This window comes from Elaeis guineensis, chromosome 5, assembly GCF_000442705.2.
Source record: "Elaeis guineensis isolate ETL-2024a chromosome 5, EG11, whole genome shotgun sequence".
Classification (NCBI taxonomy): Eukaryota; Viridiplantae; Streptophyta; class Magnoliopsida; order Arecales; family Arecaceae; genus Elaeis; species Elaeis guineensis.
Window position 1 is genome coordinate 132,455,933 of NC_025997.2, and position 18,565 is coordinate 132,474,497.

Here is an 18,565-nt window from a genome sequence, read left to right on the forward strand (position 1 = left end):
GCAAGCAAAGTTCACATCTCGATACTAGATCCTATACTAATATCATTTTATTACAGTATCAATACATGGTTCGATATGATATGATATATCATATTGATACGGTATTGATACACCCGGTATAGGATGGTGAAGCAACCTTGACTGCAAAAGTTTATAGATTAGAAGGGAGCAAATGGAGATAAAGGTGAGGAGGAGGGCATCACCGCATGATAAGAGAGAGATGATTAGGACCCATGGCCACAAGATTGAGCTTGCCTCCACCTAATGGGCATGCATAAATAGAGGGAGAGAGATGGATATGGACGAAGGCAATGAGATGAGAAAAAAAATTATTGTGTGCATAGTCAAATTGGTGCATGCCACCAATCGTTGAGATGTGCTCGCATGGATTTTCTTCATCTCATGCTCATCTCAGGTTGGTGGTGTGCACTAACGTGGTCAATAATTTTTCGGATGAGAAAAAAAGATAAGTGAAAAGATAATTTATATCATATAATAATTATATTATGTTATTTAACTATTGGGCTCGGGTCAGTAAATCTGAGTTCAGGTTATGTAATGGGAGGGTTTAAAATTGATCCAATCCAATCATCCGGCCCAAGCCCATCATCTGAGACCATCTGGGCTCGAGCGGTTCGTCCGACCCATTCGCTATTCACCGATCGGCCCACAGGATTGTTAATGGCGGGAAGGCACCGCCTCCTTCCACATCCCGCGCAAAATAGGCTGCTCCCACGTCCTCGCTCTTCTCCTCTTTCCCGTCTGCACCCGCCGCTCTCCAACGCGAAGATCCGCGTCTCCTTTCCAGGCTCCAACGTTGCAATGGCCAAGACCAGAAGCGCCAACTGTGGCCCCGAATGCCTCAATAGATCTCCCGATTCGGAGGCCGTGGTTGAGACGACGGAGAATAGAAAGCGATCGAGATCCCAATTCCCGGACGAAAGCCTGATAAAAACTCGTTCTCCGGCGAAATGGAGATCGCCTCGTGGTTGCACTGGCAAGCTCTTATGCTCTCCTAAATCTCCGAGGAAAAGGTTGTCCGATCAATTTTCTCAGAGACCCAAGTGGAATCCAAGAGGCAAGTGCTCTGATCCCTTTTGGAGGCCTCATTTTGTTTTTTTTCTTCCTGTATCTTTTTTTTCCCCTGAGTGATTGATCTCCATCTAATATTGTTGCTAGTGTGAATCCACCGTTATGCGCAGGCACTTCTTCCCTGAGCGAGAACTCTCAGGACTGATTGTTTAATTTTATTCCTCTATCTCATTTCGTTGCTCGACTGATCTTTGACTTCTGATTTTTTAGCTCTTCATCTGCTTTTGTGATGGCGAGTATGGTATTCACAGTAACCCGCCTCAACTTAGCAGCCATACTCGTCATTTCACTACTTCCTGGTTCCTCTTTCTATTATTTGTTTAGTAATTTAAGTTTCCCATGTCATCACCGGCCAACTGATAGGCCTGAGTCCATCATCCGTAGATCCTTCGCAGATGCAAGCAGTTAAGGAAGCGCTGCATGTAGCTACAGCCCCTACCAATGTGGCATGTCGCAAGGATGAGCAGAAAAGGATTCTTGAGTTCTGCAAGGCTTGCATCGAACAAGAGAAAGCTGGTAGTTTGTATGTATGCGGTTCCCCTGGAACTGGAAAATCGTTGTCCGTTGATAAAGTGAAAGACCTTCTAGCCGTGAGGTCAAAAGAGGTACATCGGCCTTCTCTTTCAATTTATATGTTAGATCGTGGGTTAGTTTCTGATTTAAGTAATGAGTCGTTTTGTTCTATTTCTGATTATGGAAATCTCACACCTGAAGACGTTCCGATCCCGTTGCATATGTCATACTTGTGTACGGGAATGCAGGTCTCCAGAAATTGTGCTTTTTAACTTTTTATGCAAGGCCATGAAGAGAAGTGTTTTTAAAGAGGGTTTAAAGTGTGTTCACCAAAAAAGAGGGTTTCAACTGTTCAAAACTACAAGCCAAATGAATATTGCTAATACAGTATCAAAAAATTCTAGGAGTCATACTATCATAGGCTATCGTGGATCACATGTATCATCATATGATGTAGAATTGATGGGCTCCCTGCCCATCATTTTGCTTTTTTTTTTTTTTTTGAAAAAAAAAATGTAGATGGGCGAAATGAGAGATTAAACTCATCACAGGAAAGCATTCAGAACTGCTCAACATGCTTTAGGTGACATCATAGGGTTATCATTTCATTAGAAGCAGTAGATATGGCATTTAAAATGATTGAATCACAATATTCAATGGGAGTTCGATATTGCATAAAGAATAATATGAAATGAGGATGAAGTGTGGCTGTTACTGGGAGACATCACTTAAAAGGATGTAATGAAGTAAGGATATGGTATCAATCTTAAGCTTGTTCTGGCTATTTATAACATACGTACATTGCGTTGGCTATGTAAATATTATATCTTCAAATTTCTGCCCTGTACTGCAATAATCTCATTTCTCTATGAGGGCTCAAAGTCGACACTGTTAGCAGTGAAAACTTCCTGACAAACTATCAAGTTGCAAAATCAGCTAAGAACTTGTGTTAGTAATTTTGGAATTTTGATTATATTTCTTTTTTCTGCATAGATATGTATCGGTTTAATTTCATTATTGGCATGAATTTTGTCCTGATTGCCAGGTGGGATTTCAGTCACTGGATACATTAGCCATAAATTGCACTTCTCTCACTAACACATCCAAAATTTTTAGCAAGGTATCCTGTCAACACAGTGAATATACTTTGGATATACACATAATATTTCATTTATCAAAAAATTCTCCAATTATTTATTGCAGATACTTGAGAAATTTCATTATTGTAAGAAGACAAGCGATGGTTTTTCGCCTCTTCAGCATCTCCAAAATTTATTTTCTCATAAAAAGCAGCCATCTTCAGGAAAGATGATGTGAGAATCATTTCTTATACTTTTTGTATGTGCATTGCTTTTGACATTCAATTATAGCACCACCTTTGGTATGAAAATACGGCTCATAGTTGATAGATATTGTTCTGAATTTTCAAAGTTCTTGCTGCCCTTTTACCAAACCATGCAATGTTGAGATTGGAAATATTTTATGAGACAGGTTGATCATTGTTGATGAGATGGATTACTTGATAACTAAAGACTGTGCTGTGCTTCATAATCTTTTCATGCTTACAACTTTCCCATTTTCCAGATGCATTCTAATAGGTATGGTTTTTCAGAGGAATATTAATGCTAAACAAGGGGAGGCATTTGCTGCAGTTCCATATAGTGCTGTCATCATCTATTAAAACCACGACTCATGTTGCTTTGAGTTTGACTTATATGTGCAGGAATAGCAAATGCCATCAACTTAGCAGATCGATTTCTTCCAAAACTTGAATCACTGAATTGTGAGTGTGTCTGTTCCTCTTCATCATTCTAGTTTTTTATTTATGATCAAGGAATATTATGGGGCATCTGATATGGTATAGAGATGACAGAATGGCCTTGTGCTGTAGATTGTCCATGTCTTGGATGTACCCATGAAGATATCTCACTTAGATTCCTATTTAATTGATGTGAAAAGCATTATTTTCTTTTCAAGTTACGATTTTCCTTAAATTGCACTTTGGAGATGAAACTAACTTCTTTCTTGGCATTTTTGTTGTTCTGTTGCTAGGCAAACCTGTGGTCATAACTTTCCATGCTTATTCTAAAGACCAGATACTGAAAATCCTTCACCACAGGCTTATGGTGATTCCCATTTTTGTCTATATTTTGATGCATTAGATTTTTCTCCCGAATATCTAGAGGCTGAAGCCATTTGTTTTGTGACCTTGTATACTAAGTCACCTCTGTTATAGTGGAAATTTTCATTAGATGACTGCTTTTTGATTTGTAGGTTCTTCAATTCGATGTCTTCCAACCTTTAGCACTGGAATTTTGTGCTAGAGTAAGTTCAAGTTCATTTATGTTTCTATCTAATGCAGGAAAATTTTTGACAGTCCATTATCATAACAGGAAAAAAAAACCTCTTACAAAATACAGCACCTGGGTCTTAAACCCATGCAAGTGAATATCAGAGACTTTTCTCATTCAACCACTGGGTTTTGCCCATAAAAACTTTAAGGAGTTACACTCCTTTGGAGGCATCAAATTCATAAATAAAGGATCCATCTAGGAGAGTAAACTTTTTCCTCAATATTTTTTTTTTGGGTGAAACTTTCTCCTTGATGACACAACAAATAAAAATGCTTACTTATTTTGTATATAAATTGTTAGGTCCAACCCCTCCAACTAGACTGGCCCAAAACCCATCAGAAAAAAAGAAAAAGGAAAATGCAAGAATACTTCTGACCGGATTCTTCTTCTCCAATTGATTCTGGGAAGGAGTTAGAGTTTTAGGGCAACTAAACCCTAGGGCTCTCTATAAATAGCCCCCACATCCCCTTATGGCCCTCCATCGGTGATCATCGAGCCTCCTCTCTCTTTTCTCCCATTGAAGTCACGACTTCCTGTTCTTGTTCCCATTGGAAATCGAGGTTGAAGATGCCATCGGAGGCCAAGGTAAGTCCTGATCCCACCTCCTCTCTCTATTCCCCTTCTTTCTATGACCTTGTGCACCATCGTCGGCTATCAATTTCGCCAGAAAACCCACCAAAAGGAAGAATCCCTATTTTTTGCCTTCTTTTTTCTTTTTCTGACCACCAACACCATCGCCCCTTAATGTTGGATTGGTAGTCGAGTCATCCACCCTCCTTATGAGTCTCCATGGTGAGACCATCGCTGTTGGTGATGGCCAACAGCCAAAAATAAAAGAAAGGGGTTTGGATCTCCTTTTTTTCGAGTCTCTTTTTCTTGATTCCTGTTGGTCAATCCTCGCTGCCAGCTATCCATTGTGGCCCTCTATCGGTTAGCATCACCATCCATCGTCGGACCTTCGGCTGCATCATCGGATCATGACCACGGCATCCATTTTCCTCCCTTATTTTGCCAAAGAAGAAAGAAAGAAGAAGAGAGAAGAAGAAAGAAAGGAAAAGAAGCGAGAGAGAGTAGTCTCTCTCCTCTTTCTTGTATCTCTCTCTCCTTCTCTCTAGGATTTCTTTCTCTACTCCCTCTTTCTCTCTCTATCTGATCCATAGACTCCAGTATGAACCTCAGATGATCTTTGCAAAAGAGACCCCCAAAATGACTTTGATATTTGTGTATTATGTCAACCCCACCCCAATTATTGTTGGATATATCTAGAATCCAATCATTGTTGATCTTTGTTGAATTACTTGAGCCGTAATTGATCATGACTAGACCTTGATTGGATAGATCCAGTTAGTTAAGCAGTTGCCTAGTCGACCCTATCCTTCCCTCCATTTGGATTGCGCAATTTTAACTCATTCTCAGTTATCTTGAGATTTGATATTGTTGATGATGGATTCTAATTATTGTGGCTTGGGTGAAAAGAACATAGTTGAACTTTGAAAATTCAAAGCAAAAGAGATATGTAACCCTAACACTTCTTATTTTGTTTTGAATTATCGATTATTTTATCATAAAATAAATTATTCTGTACTTTCATAAAATAAGAATCAAACATATATACTATGAAACTCATGATTTATCATAAAATAGTAATTTCATGAATATTTTAATATAAATGACTTGTTTATGAAATATGAACTCCATATTTATGAAATTTATATTTCATTATGAAAAGAATGATCTCATGATTGTTTTACTATTGTTGCTGTTGAAATTCGGATCACGGTCGGAAAGGCTGGAGCGGTGGCATGTCCTCCCAAAAAAGAGACGTGCAAGCAAGTCCTGGCAGGAGTTGGCTCCGACGGGAATTCTCCGACACTCAAGTCAGATAACAGTAGAAACAGGTGAGTAGTGTGGAGAGATTGTTCGCGCGCACCTTGGGGTGTCCCTTGGAGGTCTTTTTGTAAACGAAGGTTGAATAACTATTTTAGAAAGGTTACGTGGCCGATTTAGGCATGACGTGGCGAGATTTTCGGTTGAAATTTCTGAGAAGATTGTTACATCTGCCTTATTTATTCCAAAGCTGATTAAATGTCACAGGTACTTTTGAATTTTGAAATAAGAATGCTGGTGGGATCGGACCAGTTCCACCTGTGGAAGCTTCGGCATGGTTTGATGGAGACTTATACTGAAGGGGAGAGGTGTCTGGAACCAACTGGGTTTGGTGAAATAAAACTAATGGAGGATGAATAAGTTCCTAACTGGAGTCGGAGATCAAATAATTCAGGTGTCTAGCCATCTACAGGTGTTGAATAGATGTCGAATGTCAACTGTTAAGAAGATTGAGGCAGGCATGAGGTCGAAGTCAAGATGAGGCTGGAGTTAGAATAAACCTGAAGTTAGGATCGGCTGATACTGAGTGTTTGGCTGAGGGGGGAGCACTAAAAGCCGAGGATCATCAGGAGCCGAAGCTAGAATCGGGTCATATCATCTTCCCTTCTGTTAGTTCATGTCTTCGGCTTAAGCGGCAAATATCTCCTCGATAATTGTTAAAATTATTTGTGGACCAAGAGCTCTATAAAATCATTTAATATCTTATTTATATATGATTTAAGAAAATATATTTCGATGAAATATGATTTAAGAATACTTATTTTAAGAAATATGATAAAATGCTCTCAGATAGCTATGTATGGCCTCTAAAAGTGGAGAAGATCGATATCTGGAGCTAGCATCTATATGATCTTGCCAACAGATAATAGTAGTTGGCATGCAATTTTATCAATAGGTAATAGTTGTTGTCATATGACTTTGTCAATGGATAATAGTAGTTGGCACATGACCTTGCCAACGGATAATAGTAGTTGGTATATTGTCGATTACGGCTCTATCATGAATATAATAGTGATCTTAGTATTTAGTTTGCGAGAATTATTAAAAATTATGATGTGGTAAAATGATAGATGATTTATGACTTTATCTATAAAGCTAACAAGATTTATGAATTTGTTTATGCTGTGCATAGAAAATCATGTTTATATAAATTGCATGATTTATGTATATGCAAGAACATGATTGATTTATGATATACTGTTATTATGAAAGTATTATTTTTTAATGATAATCATCTTCTTTAAATGATTTATTGATGTATATATAAACTTATGCTTGATCCGATAAGATAGTGTAAGGTTTACTTACCGAGCTGGTATAGCTCATGTTTTTTTCTTTTTTCTATCCAAATGAATAAGGCTATAAATGAAGGATGATCTAGGCTTGAAGTCTGTCCTAGCTAGCTTGGAAATTTTGTAGTTGGATTTTAGTTTATTGAATAGTTATGATCTTGTAGTCAACAATTTTATGAATTTTGAGGATTATGGTTGGTATTTTATTTCGGATTTAGTTGCTTTGTATCGGTGTTTATTTAATTATCCAATAGATGATGATTGAATCTTTTATTTTTATTTGAGATTATGATTATTGCCTTTGTGTTATTGTGGGTAGTACCCTATGGTAGTATGGCCATATTATGTCCTAGATTTGGGGCATGACATAAACAATTGCTACCATGGCCTTTATTTGGGCTTGAGATATGAATTACTAGACATGTCCTAATGATGTTTATGATTAATCATAGCAGAAAGTTGCAGCGGCATCTGGAGATATGAGAAAAGCGCTTGGTGTTTGCAGGTAACTTTTGATGCTAATGCACATAGAGATGTTATTTTGTGTTAATTTTAACTTGTTGTATTTAATGTCAAAGCTTCACCAAATCTATCAAATGCATCTGCTATATTAAACATGAACTCATGCCTGCTCCTCAATCACACAATACCGTAGAATGATTTCATATTTCCAACCCTTTGTGACAACTTGGGGTCTTGTCATACTAGTTTACTCATCTCTTTGTCAACCTATATTTTTCACTGGACTTCATCCTCTACATGACTATATCATTGCCTTCAACGTTTGTTAGCTGAAGCTGTTGACTTGTTCTGAATTCTATCAAGAATGTGCTCAGATGGACTGGAGCACAATTTGGTTCAATTCCCAGCAGAATGTCAGATTTGAAGTCCATTTGCATTCTTCAAATTGCCTCCTCTCCTTCAAGCTGGGAATAGCATGATGATATTTCCCAACATAGTAGTTTCAATCTCTTTTTAGTGGTCTGGGCCCTTTTTGTAGTGTCAGGAGAGTGGTTGTCCCATTGTGGTTTGGATCTTTCATCACCTCTTCTGTGACTCTGTTCTTGCAACAGCAGTTCATTAGTGTCTCTTTCGTTCTTGTGTTCTCTGATCTCACTTGGATTCTTATCTTCGTCACATGTTTTGGTGACATTATTTTTGCACCCGGTCCTTTCATCTCCATCAACATGTTAATCTCAGATGACAGGTTTTTGCTTCATTCTTCCTTCTGTCCTAAAGTCCTTTCTTTGTTTGGCTTCTTACATTGCAATTGAATGCTCAGCCTTTATGGTCCATGATAGGGGTAAACCTGTGTATTCACCAATGTAGTTATGTCTTGTACATATTTTGTATCTTCAGTCATGTGAAACATGATGGAAATCTATTGAACTTTTATATTATCAAGGAACTACTTGATCAGCAATATGCACTGATCTCTACTATCAGGAACTAGACTAAGACAAAGGCATGACATCTTGTAACTTTAACTTTTACGGAACCATTTAATGATGGCATTATTTTTCTTGTCATCTCTATAGATATTACTTATGGTTTCTTTTTAATAAATGTATATTGTGCCTGCACAGTTATTACTTATTTAATTGGCATCGCGTTACTGCTTGAATCCTGTATCTCATAGATGGAATTGCAGTTACCATTTAACCACTTTATTTTTTCACTTCATTCCAGGAGTGCAGTTGAGGTGCTTGAAGCACAGCTGCGAGATGCTACTAGAAACCAAGATACTGACATTGTAAGTTGGATTGTTTGTTGGTATTGTATGCCTATCCAAAACTTGCATACAACAAAACTCATTCACTAACAACCTTTCCATCATTTGAACTTTCTTTTTTTTTTTGATCAATTGGGTCATTTGATTTTACATTCAATTGTACTCACACAGTCTGCATTTTCTTTGATGTGGACGACCATATCATTGAGTATCCCTTTATAGTTATCTGAGAAAATGAATTTTAATCATTCATGTCATTCTTTTTTAAAGGGAACATTAGATAAGGGGGAGTTCATTTTGAAAAATACAAAAATATGCATTACTTTTCTGATATTATTTGCTGTTTTATTGTTCTCAACAATTTTTGATTGATTCGAATTACGCATGCTTCCTTGCTTGATATAGAATACTGAATAGGGAGTCTAGATATTAAGCTACATGGTAATGCTTAGTTGCTTACCATTTACCCAAATTGATGCCTGCTTGTTAAGTAATCAGTACTCAATTAAAAGACTTGCCAATTGCTTAAAAGTCAGCACATGTCATCCATCAGCAGCTTCCTTGCCTCATGATTGTCTTGGAATATATTTATATTTCTCACCTATTTCCAGATGCCAAAAATGCTGGCGTCAAGATATCATGTATTCTATGATCCACTTTATCATTAATATGAAATTTTAGAATAAATTATATTCAATGAAACACAAATAAGTTTGCTCTCTGAGAATGATGGTTGTTACTTAAAGTTGGATCACAATCACTTTTCTTAATTACAAGAAATTAATTAAATTTTTTGTGCAGGTGATGTTTGATCATATGAATATTGCTTTGTCCAAGGCAGTCAAGTCAGCAGTAGTAGATACCATACAATCTCTTCCACAACATCAACAAGTAAGAATGGAGGACATGATTGAATATGGAGATGTATAACACAATCTAATGAGAAATTTCATTTACCAGGATAACCAATAAGAGTTATGCAAGTATCGTGGCTGCACATGTTATCTGTTAAATCATCCCATTCTTTGACTAATTAAAATTAGTGAAACAAAGCACATAACCTAGACTAGTATGGCATAGGTGCATATCTAATGGAGGCATGTAGGATGATAAGGAGAAATACATGTGGCGTGAAGGACATTATGCAGCTATCACATTAAGGTCATCATGTTTATTTGTCTTCTGAGATTCAGTTAACTGTGGGGAGTAACAACACCCTATAAAGACTCTAATTAGCATTCAGAAGAGTTGTGTTACAATACCTTCTGACTGACTTTCAAAACTAATCTACAATCATGTTAAATTTCAGTTACCTGCTTATTTCTTTTATAAGAGCTGTAACAATCATTTATTCAGGTCATTTTACTCATACTGTAGTGCATATGCTTGTTTCTTCTGAGCTGATTATTTTTGGCCTTCTTTCAGTTTGTACATATTGTTAATGGAATCATTTTCCAACTCATGGTTGTTTGGAATTTACTAGAACATGCTTTTAGATTTATAGATATACCAACTTTGGGCACAGGCAGCAGCTATATGCTTCTAATCTTTTTGGCACCTCCAGATAATATTATGCTCCTTAGTGAAGCTATTTCGCCAGTGCAAGAAGAATGCTACAACTCTTGGAGACGTAAGTCTGAATTCCCCTGACTCCTGCATCACCCCCGCCAACAAAAGTCTCTCTCTCTCACTGTGTGTGTGTGTGTGTTATGTAACTATCCATGTATTCTTCAACTGTTTCTCCATGTAGACACAACCTTGGCTTTACAAATCATAGTAGTTTATATATTGTTTATACAACTATCACAACCTCTCTTTTTCTAGTTCTGATCATTTTCTAAACTGCTGTTTGGTAACAGCTGAATAAAGCATATTCGGAAACCTGCAAATCCAGTCAAATCCCTGCAGTAGGAACACTGGAATTTACAAACATGTGCAAAGTGCTGAGTGATCAGGTTGAAATACACACCAGAAATTCACTTAATTTTTTCTTATCCTGGTATGTTTTTGATAATACATAACAGTCCAGGTTCAAATGTCCAGGGGCTTCTCAAGCTTGGGCAATCTAGGGAAGATAAATTGAAGAGAGTGACATTACAAATTGATAGTTCAGACATCACATTTGCTTTCAAGGTGCAGATATGAATGCTTCTTACCAATGAAACAGTTTCACATATGCTGATCTCTTAACTAATTCTTGATTAGCTTTCACTTGATACAGGGAAATCGATTTTTTTCAAACTTGCCTGGAGTAGCGATGATCTGAGATAACCTGCATTCTTTCTTTTAGAAAAAAAATCTCAAGATCTGTAGTAGTTGCTCTTCCATGCTAACCTGCAGATGGCTTTTCATCACCAAGATTCTGTCAAAGCACTCTGGATGAAAGGTAAGCTCTTGTTTGATTTACAACACTCTTGTTAAGGATCTAACGTTCATTTGTACACCTGCACAGTCAAATTAATTTGATTATTCCTTACATTTCCTCTTCAAAAGATCTAAATATGAACCATTACCCGATACAATAACAAGTGAGAATATCTGCACTGGGGTTTCTTAACCATTCAAAATAGTAAGTTGCGCCTAAAATGAAAACTACGTTGTTATCACATATCTTTTCTGAGATGATTACCATATGTCTGCTGACTGATAATTCCAAATTATAATATTATCACGAGTAGTTCAGTATTTATTTATCAAAGTTTACTAGAGCCAGCATCCTTTTTATAATTTGAATCCCTTTCCTGAACGTTTACTATTTTCTGCTGTCTGATGATTCTGTCATTTGAAACAGATAAATTGTTTCTTCTCAACATCTTCACCCTGGATTACTTATCTTACAGGTGACATAAACTCATGATGGATGCTTGGAGACGCTTAAGTGCACAGAGGTCAAGAGGACTCGAAGGAAGTTCCAGTACTCTTTCTGTATCATGATTATTTGGCTATCATTTAAGTAACAACCAATAGATGCCTCCAACAAACCGAAAATAAATTTGTGATTTTTGTTTCAACTGATTTACAATAATTCAGATGCAATGCTTGCATAATTTAAGCATAATCGCAGGTGCTCAATGGAACATGCATCTTTCTACTAATTTGTTAACTAGTCTTACAGGACGAAAATACTTTCCATGAAGAGTTTGCTTCTAGCTTTGCTCCAGTTTGAGTTGAGTCGGCAGAATTGGATCTTGATTATTTGCACCGCTGCATGAAGATTAACTGGATGTCGGCCAGAAAACTCCTGTGAGGTTTTATGAAAAAATGAACAGACAGATAGCTGATATATTTGTGCTGTGTAATTGTCATGTATTACCATCGCATAATATGTATCAACACCATGTATTACCTTGAATGCAACAGGGTTTATTTCTATTTTTTATTTTTAAATGATAAAAACGATAACAAAAGAGAACAAACTAGTTGACCATCACGTTAACCTCTTGCAGTTGGCTGTGGCAGCGTTCTTTCATCAAAATAATTTGGACTGCAGGTACAAAATCTTCATGTGTTGGGCCAGTTAAGCACTGTACAATATTGGGGTTTCATATCCATGACTTCATAAACATAGATGGAGGAATACGAGATACTATAATAAACAAACTATCTGGTCATTGTATTTCACAAAGCAGTATTACCTCATTTTGCTGATGTCACAACTCCTAGAAAGGCCGGTGATCTTGCAAAATTTGTGCATGGACACATTCTTCAGTGAAGCAAAGCGTTTGCCAGGTAATGAAGATTATAAGAAATGGAGGCAGGTAACTCTCTAACTACAACCGAATGAAAGATATAACACCAGTCTCCAGATTTTATTAGGCCAATACAAGACACTGAATGGTATAGCTAAGGTATAAATTGCACGAACTACATCCAAAGCCTTCAGTGTGACACCACAGACTCCTTAGGAATGATATCACATCTATAGTCTTCAGAATTGGGAATCGGATTTTGGACCCAAGAACCCACCACATGTTCGAATGTGCTTCAAGCCAACGGAAAACAACAATTAAAAATGCGGCGCAATCATATTTACACAAACTAAAAAATACAAAAAAAAAAAAAAAAAGAAGGTTTAATTAAAGAGCACATGGAAATCCCGGTGTTCACTACCTTCAATATCCTAACGGCCCTAATCAAACAAACGAAGGCCCATGACCATTTGTCCACATCAGATTCCTCAGCAGGCTCCACGTTTTTCTCTTCTTCCTTGGCTGCAGGTGCAATCTCAGCAGAACAACCGGGGCAGCGGCAACCGCAAACCTGCTAGGATCCTGTATAAACGAAACAATATTATAATCAATCAACACTTGTATATACAGACCGGACAATTGATACGAAGTATACTGGTTGTGTAGCTCTACCAAGACTATGAAACTTGTTCGTGATATTCATGATGTTTGCAATTAGATATGCTTCTATTTTGTTATCGCTGGAACACTGATGATTCAGGTGGCCGTTAGCTGCTGAGAGCACTACACCCGGTCACATGGAAATCCATGTTGCAACATGTGGTTCCTCATCAAGAAAATTGTTCACAAAGCTGGTTATCTTCTCTTTCTAATGTTGAATCAGTAAATATTTGTTTGACAATAACTTTGTGCATGTGGCCACAGAGGTTGCTCAGAATGGGGATTTGGTTATCAGTATCCTTCTTTCCTAATGTTCTTTATCAGCATTATTAATATGCATCCATTTTTTTCTCCAAAATCTTCCAAAATTTCAGTTTTATGACCACCATTGCATAAAACAGTACCTTAAAATTCTGAAGGATCTCTCTCTCTCTCTCTTTATATATATATATATATTCATTCTTATAAGCAGAAAACAGAAATGGTAAAATTTATCATTAACATAATTACATAGGAGGAGCATTAATTATTTGAAACGCAATTCACATTTTTTTCATCGACAAAAGAAAGAATTAGACTGGGTTTGTGGTTGATGTTAGTCGAGACGGTAAATTTGCTGGCACTTTCTTGTTGAGGACTAGTACACCCCCCACCAAAATTAGGTGGACTGCAGGTTCGGAATCAGCTGAGTGCCCTCCAGCAAGACAGCAGCAGCTGAGCTCGCCAACGGTGATGTTAAGCCAAGATGAAATTATCGAGTAGGATCGATTTGTTCGATCCATGAATTAATGTCTACATCAGAGGTAGATGCATGCTAGCTAGCTTTTTTGTTGCTTCTTGCTTAGGTGGGTGGAGACTATCACAGCGCGCTGAATGGTGCTTGACTTGGGCTTGCGGCAATGGTCGTGCGGGTGGGCCGTGTCTGCCACCATCTATCCATCCCTTTTGTGGGAGGAAGGCTTTCGGATCCCTCATCTACCTGCCTTTGAATAAGCCGCTCTAGCTGCCTGCCATCTTCTCTCCCCCTCTGGATATCTCCTATCCAATCCAACGACGAACCGAAACCGAGATTTGGAATTGGAAGGGTGTCTCGTCGCACTTGGAGGAATCTTTGCATCAACCGAGGTTGGGATAGATAACATGGAGGCATCCGTGACCTCACGGTTGGGGTTGGGATAGATTGTCAGGGATGGGACGGGCCCAACCCCCAACCCAACCTAGTGGTGGGCCCCATCGTGCAACTCTCAGGTGGCCGGGATGCTGCAGGTCCGGGGAGAAGCCGAGCACTGGCACTTGGGGGAGTGGGGACCCGGAAGGTCTGACCGCGGAGAATTGCTTTGCAGTTTTTCACCACAATTTCTGCATGTTACTAGAACCGCGTTTGGTAGGAGGGACAAGTGGTGGGCCCAAAATAGCGCTATTCCAACACAGCGACTCACTCCCAACAATTCTACCTTGCTGAAATGGTGGAATATCTACGGCATAGGTTGAACTTATCCCTCTCAAATAGAATTTCGTCCCGATCAGCTCTTTGAACACTTTAAAAAATGGGATGGAAATTTTGTCCTTATGATAAACTTTAAATAATCATGAAAGTCGACGCACTTATTTATTCTCCATTTATCCCAAAAGGAACTTATTCCATGGAATGGACTGCTACACTTATAATAGAGGGATAACTCTCCAAAAATTAAAATTATCCCCTCTACCAATGGCACCCTAAAGTGTCCGAGATATGTGATCTATAGATCCCGATCATATAGCAGCTTCTCTCTTAGGGTCCGTTCTTTTATGAGTAAAAGATTTACCTAAGAAACTATATTTTTTTGAAAAAATATTTTTCAGAGAACATTTAGACAGAAAAATAATTTACCCATATTCTTTTATGTATTGAAAAATGACTTGAAAATCTGTTACCCATATTCTTTTATATTATTATTTTTCTGGATAAGTTGCTATGATCTATCTATATTTTTCATAATATCTTTTATTATATAAATATTATTATATTATATAATAATATATTATATTAATATCTTATATTAGTATAATATAATATATATTATATTATTATACTATTATATTATTGTATATTATATATATATTATTATATATTATATTATTTGTTATAACATATTATATTGTTATATTATTATATTATAATATCATATTATATTATTATCTTATATTAATATAATATATATTATATAATATTATTATAGTATAATATATTATAAATATATAATATATAATATTATTATATGGTTAAGTGCATATCAAGAATGAATTAAAAGGATTACTTTTCAAGATGGATAAGATTTTTCTTCATTTTATGAGTACATACTATTTATGAAAAAGTAACTTATCCATCTTGAAAAATGTGAGAATATAGATAAGTCGGTCAATAAAAAAATTGATCAATTTTTTTATAATATTTATTTATAATAAAATAAATTCTTAGAATTATTTACATTTGGCTGCGCCCCTTTATGGCCTTGGACCAAGTTGCTCACTACTTCACTTAAGATCTCAAGTGTACACCTCGGTATCTGTTCTGCATCAAGTCGCAGGAACGCATGCGTTAAGTGAGCTAGACTAACCGGTGCGAAGTGCAGAGTATCAACTTGTTCTCTTGCAAAGTTGATCACTTTGCTGATCTCTGTGTTTGTTAAAAATACACAGAGAAAAATTGCTGATGCTTTCTTATGTATTGGTCTCAAGTAGCAATATGCCTACAGAAATGCATGCCAACGGAGCATTATAGTCACCCAGGTGCTGCCAGTCAAAGATCAAGCTTACTACACCATGGAGGGCTTGCTGGGACGGCAAGGGGATAGGGTTTGGTTTAGCTGGAGTTAGCTTCCAAGGGTGGAACGGACATGGGGTAGGAAAAAGGGAGAAATAGCTCCTTCTAGACATTTGGTTAAGTGTTTGAGAATTTGACTGAAGATGGACAGACCCTGTGGTCCTATGTGATAATACAGAGAGAATATGTAACATCCCACCTCTAATTACCAGATGAAAATGCTACATCTAACTCTTAAATAAGAATGAATTCACCCTTAGATAAGGGCAAAGGAGAAAACTTAGTTGGAAACCTGCTGGTGATTAAATCAATCAATCTTTAAATTTGCTAACAATTCAATTTAATACCTCAAGCTGCTAATACAAATAACTCCGCTAACTCATCATTTCTCAAATTAACTTAACACAAATAAAGGATAATGCCAACCTCTCATTTATCGCTTCACCATTTTTTTACAGGGTTTATAAGATATACATCACAAATATTTTCTGATTTGAACAATATCCAACATAGAATACATTCCAAAACATAACCCAAAATGAGTATCTCTTCCATTAGCTGATATAACTAACTTCTATGCCATGCGATAACACCAGAATCTCTATCCAGAAAAAGAGAATAAACAACATAATGAGACGTTCATTCCAGTGAGTGAGAATCCATATAACAGTGGAAAAATAGAAAAGTACAGCTTATATACTTATAATATCATGTATCATGCACCGTTAGAATAGTATATACACTTCCAGCACTTCCAATTATAATGCCAATAACAATAAACACTACTTATTGCTGATAAGCTTTCAACAATTTATGTACTAGCTGGAATAACCCATGTAATCAATTATACATCAAGAGTGAACATCAAAAGTTAAGAAAAAAAATCATCTGTAGAATACAAGCAACTGTTATTGACAATTATGCCATTGCACACTTTCATTTCACTAGCGACACATCCCATAGGTGGATCATTTCATTCTTATGCGTAGCCTGCTTAACCATTTGTCTCATCACAGGCAGTACTCTTTCGACATAGGCTTATCATCACAGATAGTACTTTCTCGTCACATGCATGCTATACGTTAGTAAACTCTATCGGGTACATCATTTTACCACAATCATAATTTATTACCACAGGCATGCTAGTTCCGTCATAGGCACAATACTTTGCAACAGGCATACCAATTTCCGCCATAGGCTCGCCACAGGCATACTAGCTTCACCATAGATATCCTTATCTCGTCACAGGCATAGCCACAAGCATTATTGTATTTCTATAGACATAGCCACAGACATATTTCTACCATCGACTAGTTGATTAGACTCACTACATTAAGACCACCATGGCACTGTATGGCATATCCCATAGCTTGACTACTCCTATGGGTGATCTGTTGAAAACATATTCATACTTGCATACAATACAATAAGTTAAAAATATCTCAAAAATTAATATGCGGATACCAACAATTTCATGCCATGAATATTTTGCTATTTAGTCTAGCTTTATATATATGCTGTTTAATATGCTCATGTTGATGCCATGCTAATAATATTTCTGTTTTTGATGCAAGAAAGCTGAATTCCCATAAATATGTGTGTATACTTTGAATATCATATCAAAATTATTCATTTCCTATTTTCATAATTATTTATATAATCGTACATGCTATAGGATAATAAGAAATTAATTCTCCTTTCATAGTAATCCATTTTCTTATCAAAATACAAGGAAAACACTACTATTAGTAGAAATTCACTCATCTTTTGAGGTTGCTAGGCCACCTTAATGCTTAACATATCCAAGGCACCCTTTTGAATCTTCTTTTCTTTTCCTATAGAATTGATACATGTTGATTAATACCTTATTAACATGATGCACAAACATGAGAATATATAGTTTGCTTCCTTAAGCTTCTTTCTTAGCTTTCTCTAATCCTTTTCTTTATTCAATTTTATTTTATCCTGATTAAAATTAATTAAGCCTTAACATAACGCAGGAATTCCAGCAAATCAATTGTATTTCATTTCCATAATTTATTTCCAATTCAGCTAACACTATTTTAACTTATTTACTAAATTATTTCAAACTAGTTTTCTGATTTCAAAAAATTACAGCAACAATTACTTCTTAGTTCAAGTTTAAATCTATAATTTTCCTTATCAAATATCAAATCTGATTGCTCTTACTCAAAGTTCAATCTAAATCTAATTTAGAGATAGGAATTCTTACCTCAAGTGATTCAAAATTTTGCCGCCATTAACCAGCTCCTTTCTTTTCACCATTAGCCCTCTTTCCTTCCTTTTAAAAGAAGTCATTATTTATTCTTTTTTTTTTCTCCAATTGAATTATTCTTAATTTTGATTGGGAACACTCTGTTGTCTAACCCCTCTCCCACTCTATCTCCTCTGTTTCTGCTGGAAATCAGAATAGCAACAAGGGAATCGATGGAAGGAGGTGAATATTCTTGAATATAAATATTTAAAGAATTAGATTGCTGTGTCAATCTCATGAATTAGCCATCTATTTATTTGGTTTT

The 18,565-nt window shown here is 36.5% G+C and overlaps 1 protein-coding gene and 1 long non-coding RNA gene across 5 annotated transcripts; one reads left to right on the top strand and one right to left on the bottom strand.

The window, feature by feature from the left end:
• Positions 1 to 727: 727 nt before the first annotated feature.
• LOC105046250 (cell division control protein 6 homolog) lies at positions 728 to 11,846 on the top strand. 2 transcript variants are annotated; one of them, XM_029264903.2, is made up of 16 exons: positions 728 to 1,078; positions 1,477 to 1,697; positions 2,651 to 2,725; positions 2,809 to 2,918; positions 3,097 to 3,203; positions 3,329 to 3,388; positions 3,658 to 3,731; positions 3,880 to 3,930; positions 7,594 to 7,643; positions 8,828 to 8,891; positions 9,672 to 9,761; positions 10,435 to 10,500; positions 10,730 to 10,825; positions 10,914 to 11,003; positions 11,092 to 11,256; positions 11,711 to 11,846. In XM_029264903.2, the coding sequence occupies exons 1-15, from the start codon at positions 823 to 825 to the stop codon at positions 11,134 to 11,136; spliced, it is 1,455 nt and encodes a 484-aa protein (XP_029120736.2). In that variant the 5' UTR covers positions 728 to 822; the 3' UTR covers positions 11,137 to 11,256; positions 11,711 to 11,846. The 2 variants fall into 2 exon arrangements, with proteins under 2 accessions (XP_029120736.2, XP_073114811.1); XM_073258710.1 differs by lacking the exon at positions 9,672 to 9,761.
• Positions 11,847 to 12,003: 157 nt separating this feature from the next.
• Positions 12,004 to 14,550, bottom strand: LOC109505817 (uncharacterized). Of its 3 annotated transcripts, none has more exons than XR_012141773.1 (4): positions 13,232 to 14,550; positions 12,506 to 13,141; positions 12,308 to 12,394; positions 12,004 to 12,111 (listed from the first exon to the last, which is right to left on the bottom strand). It is a non-coding gene; the product is annotated as an uncharacterized lncRNA (long non-coding RNA). The 3 variants fall into 3 exon arrangements; XR_012141774.1 differs by having other exon boundaries at positions 12,506 to 12,852; positions 12,981 to 14,550; XR_002164676.2 differs by having other exon boundaries at positions 12,506 to 14,550.
• Positions 14,551 to 18,565: the final 4,015 nt, after the last annotated feature.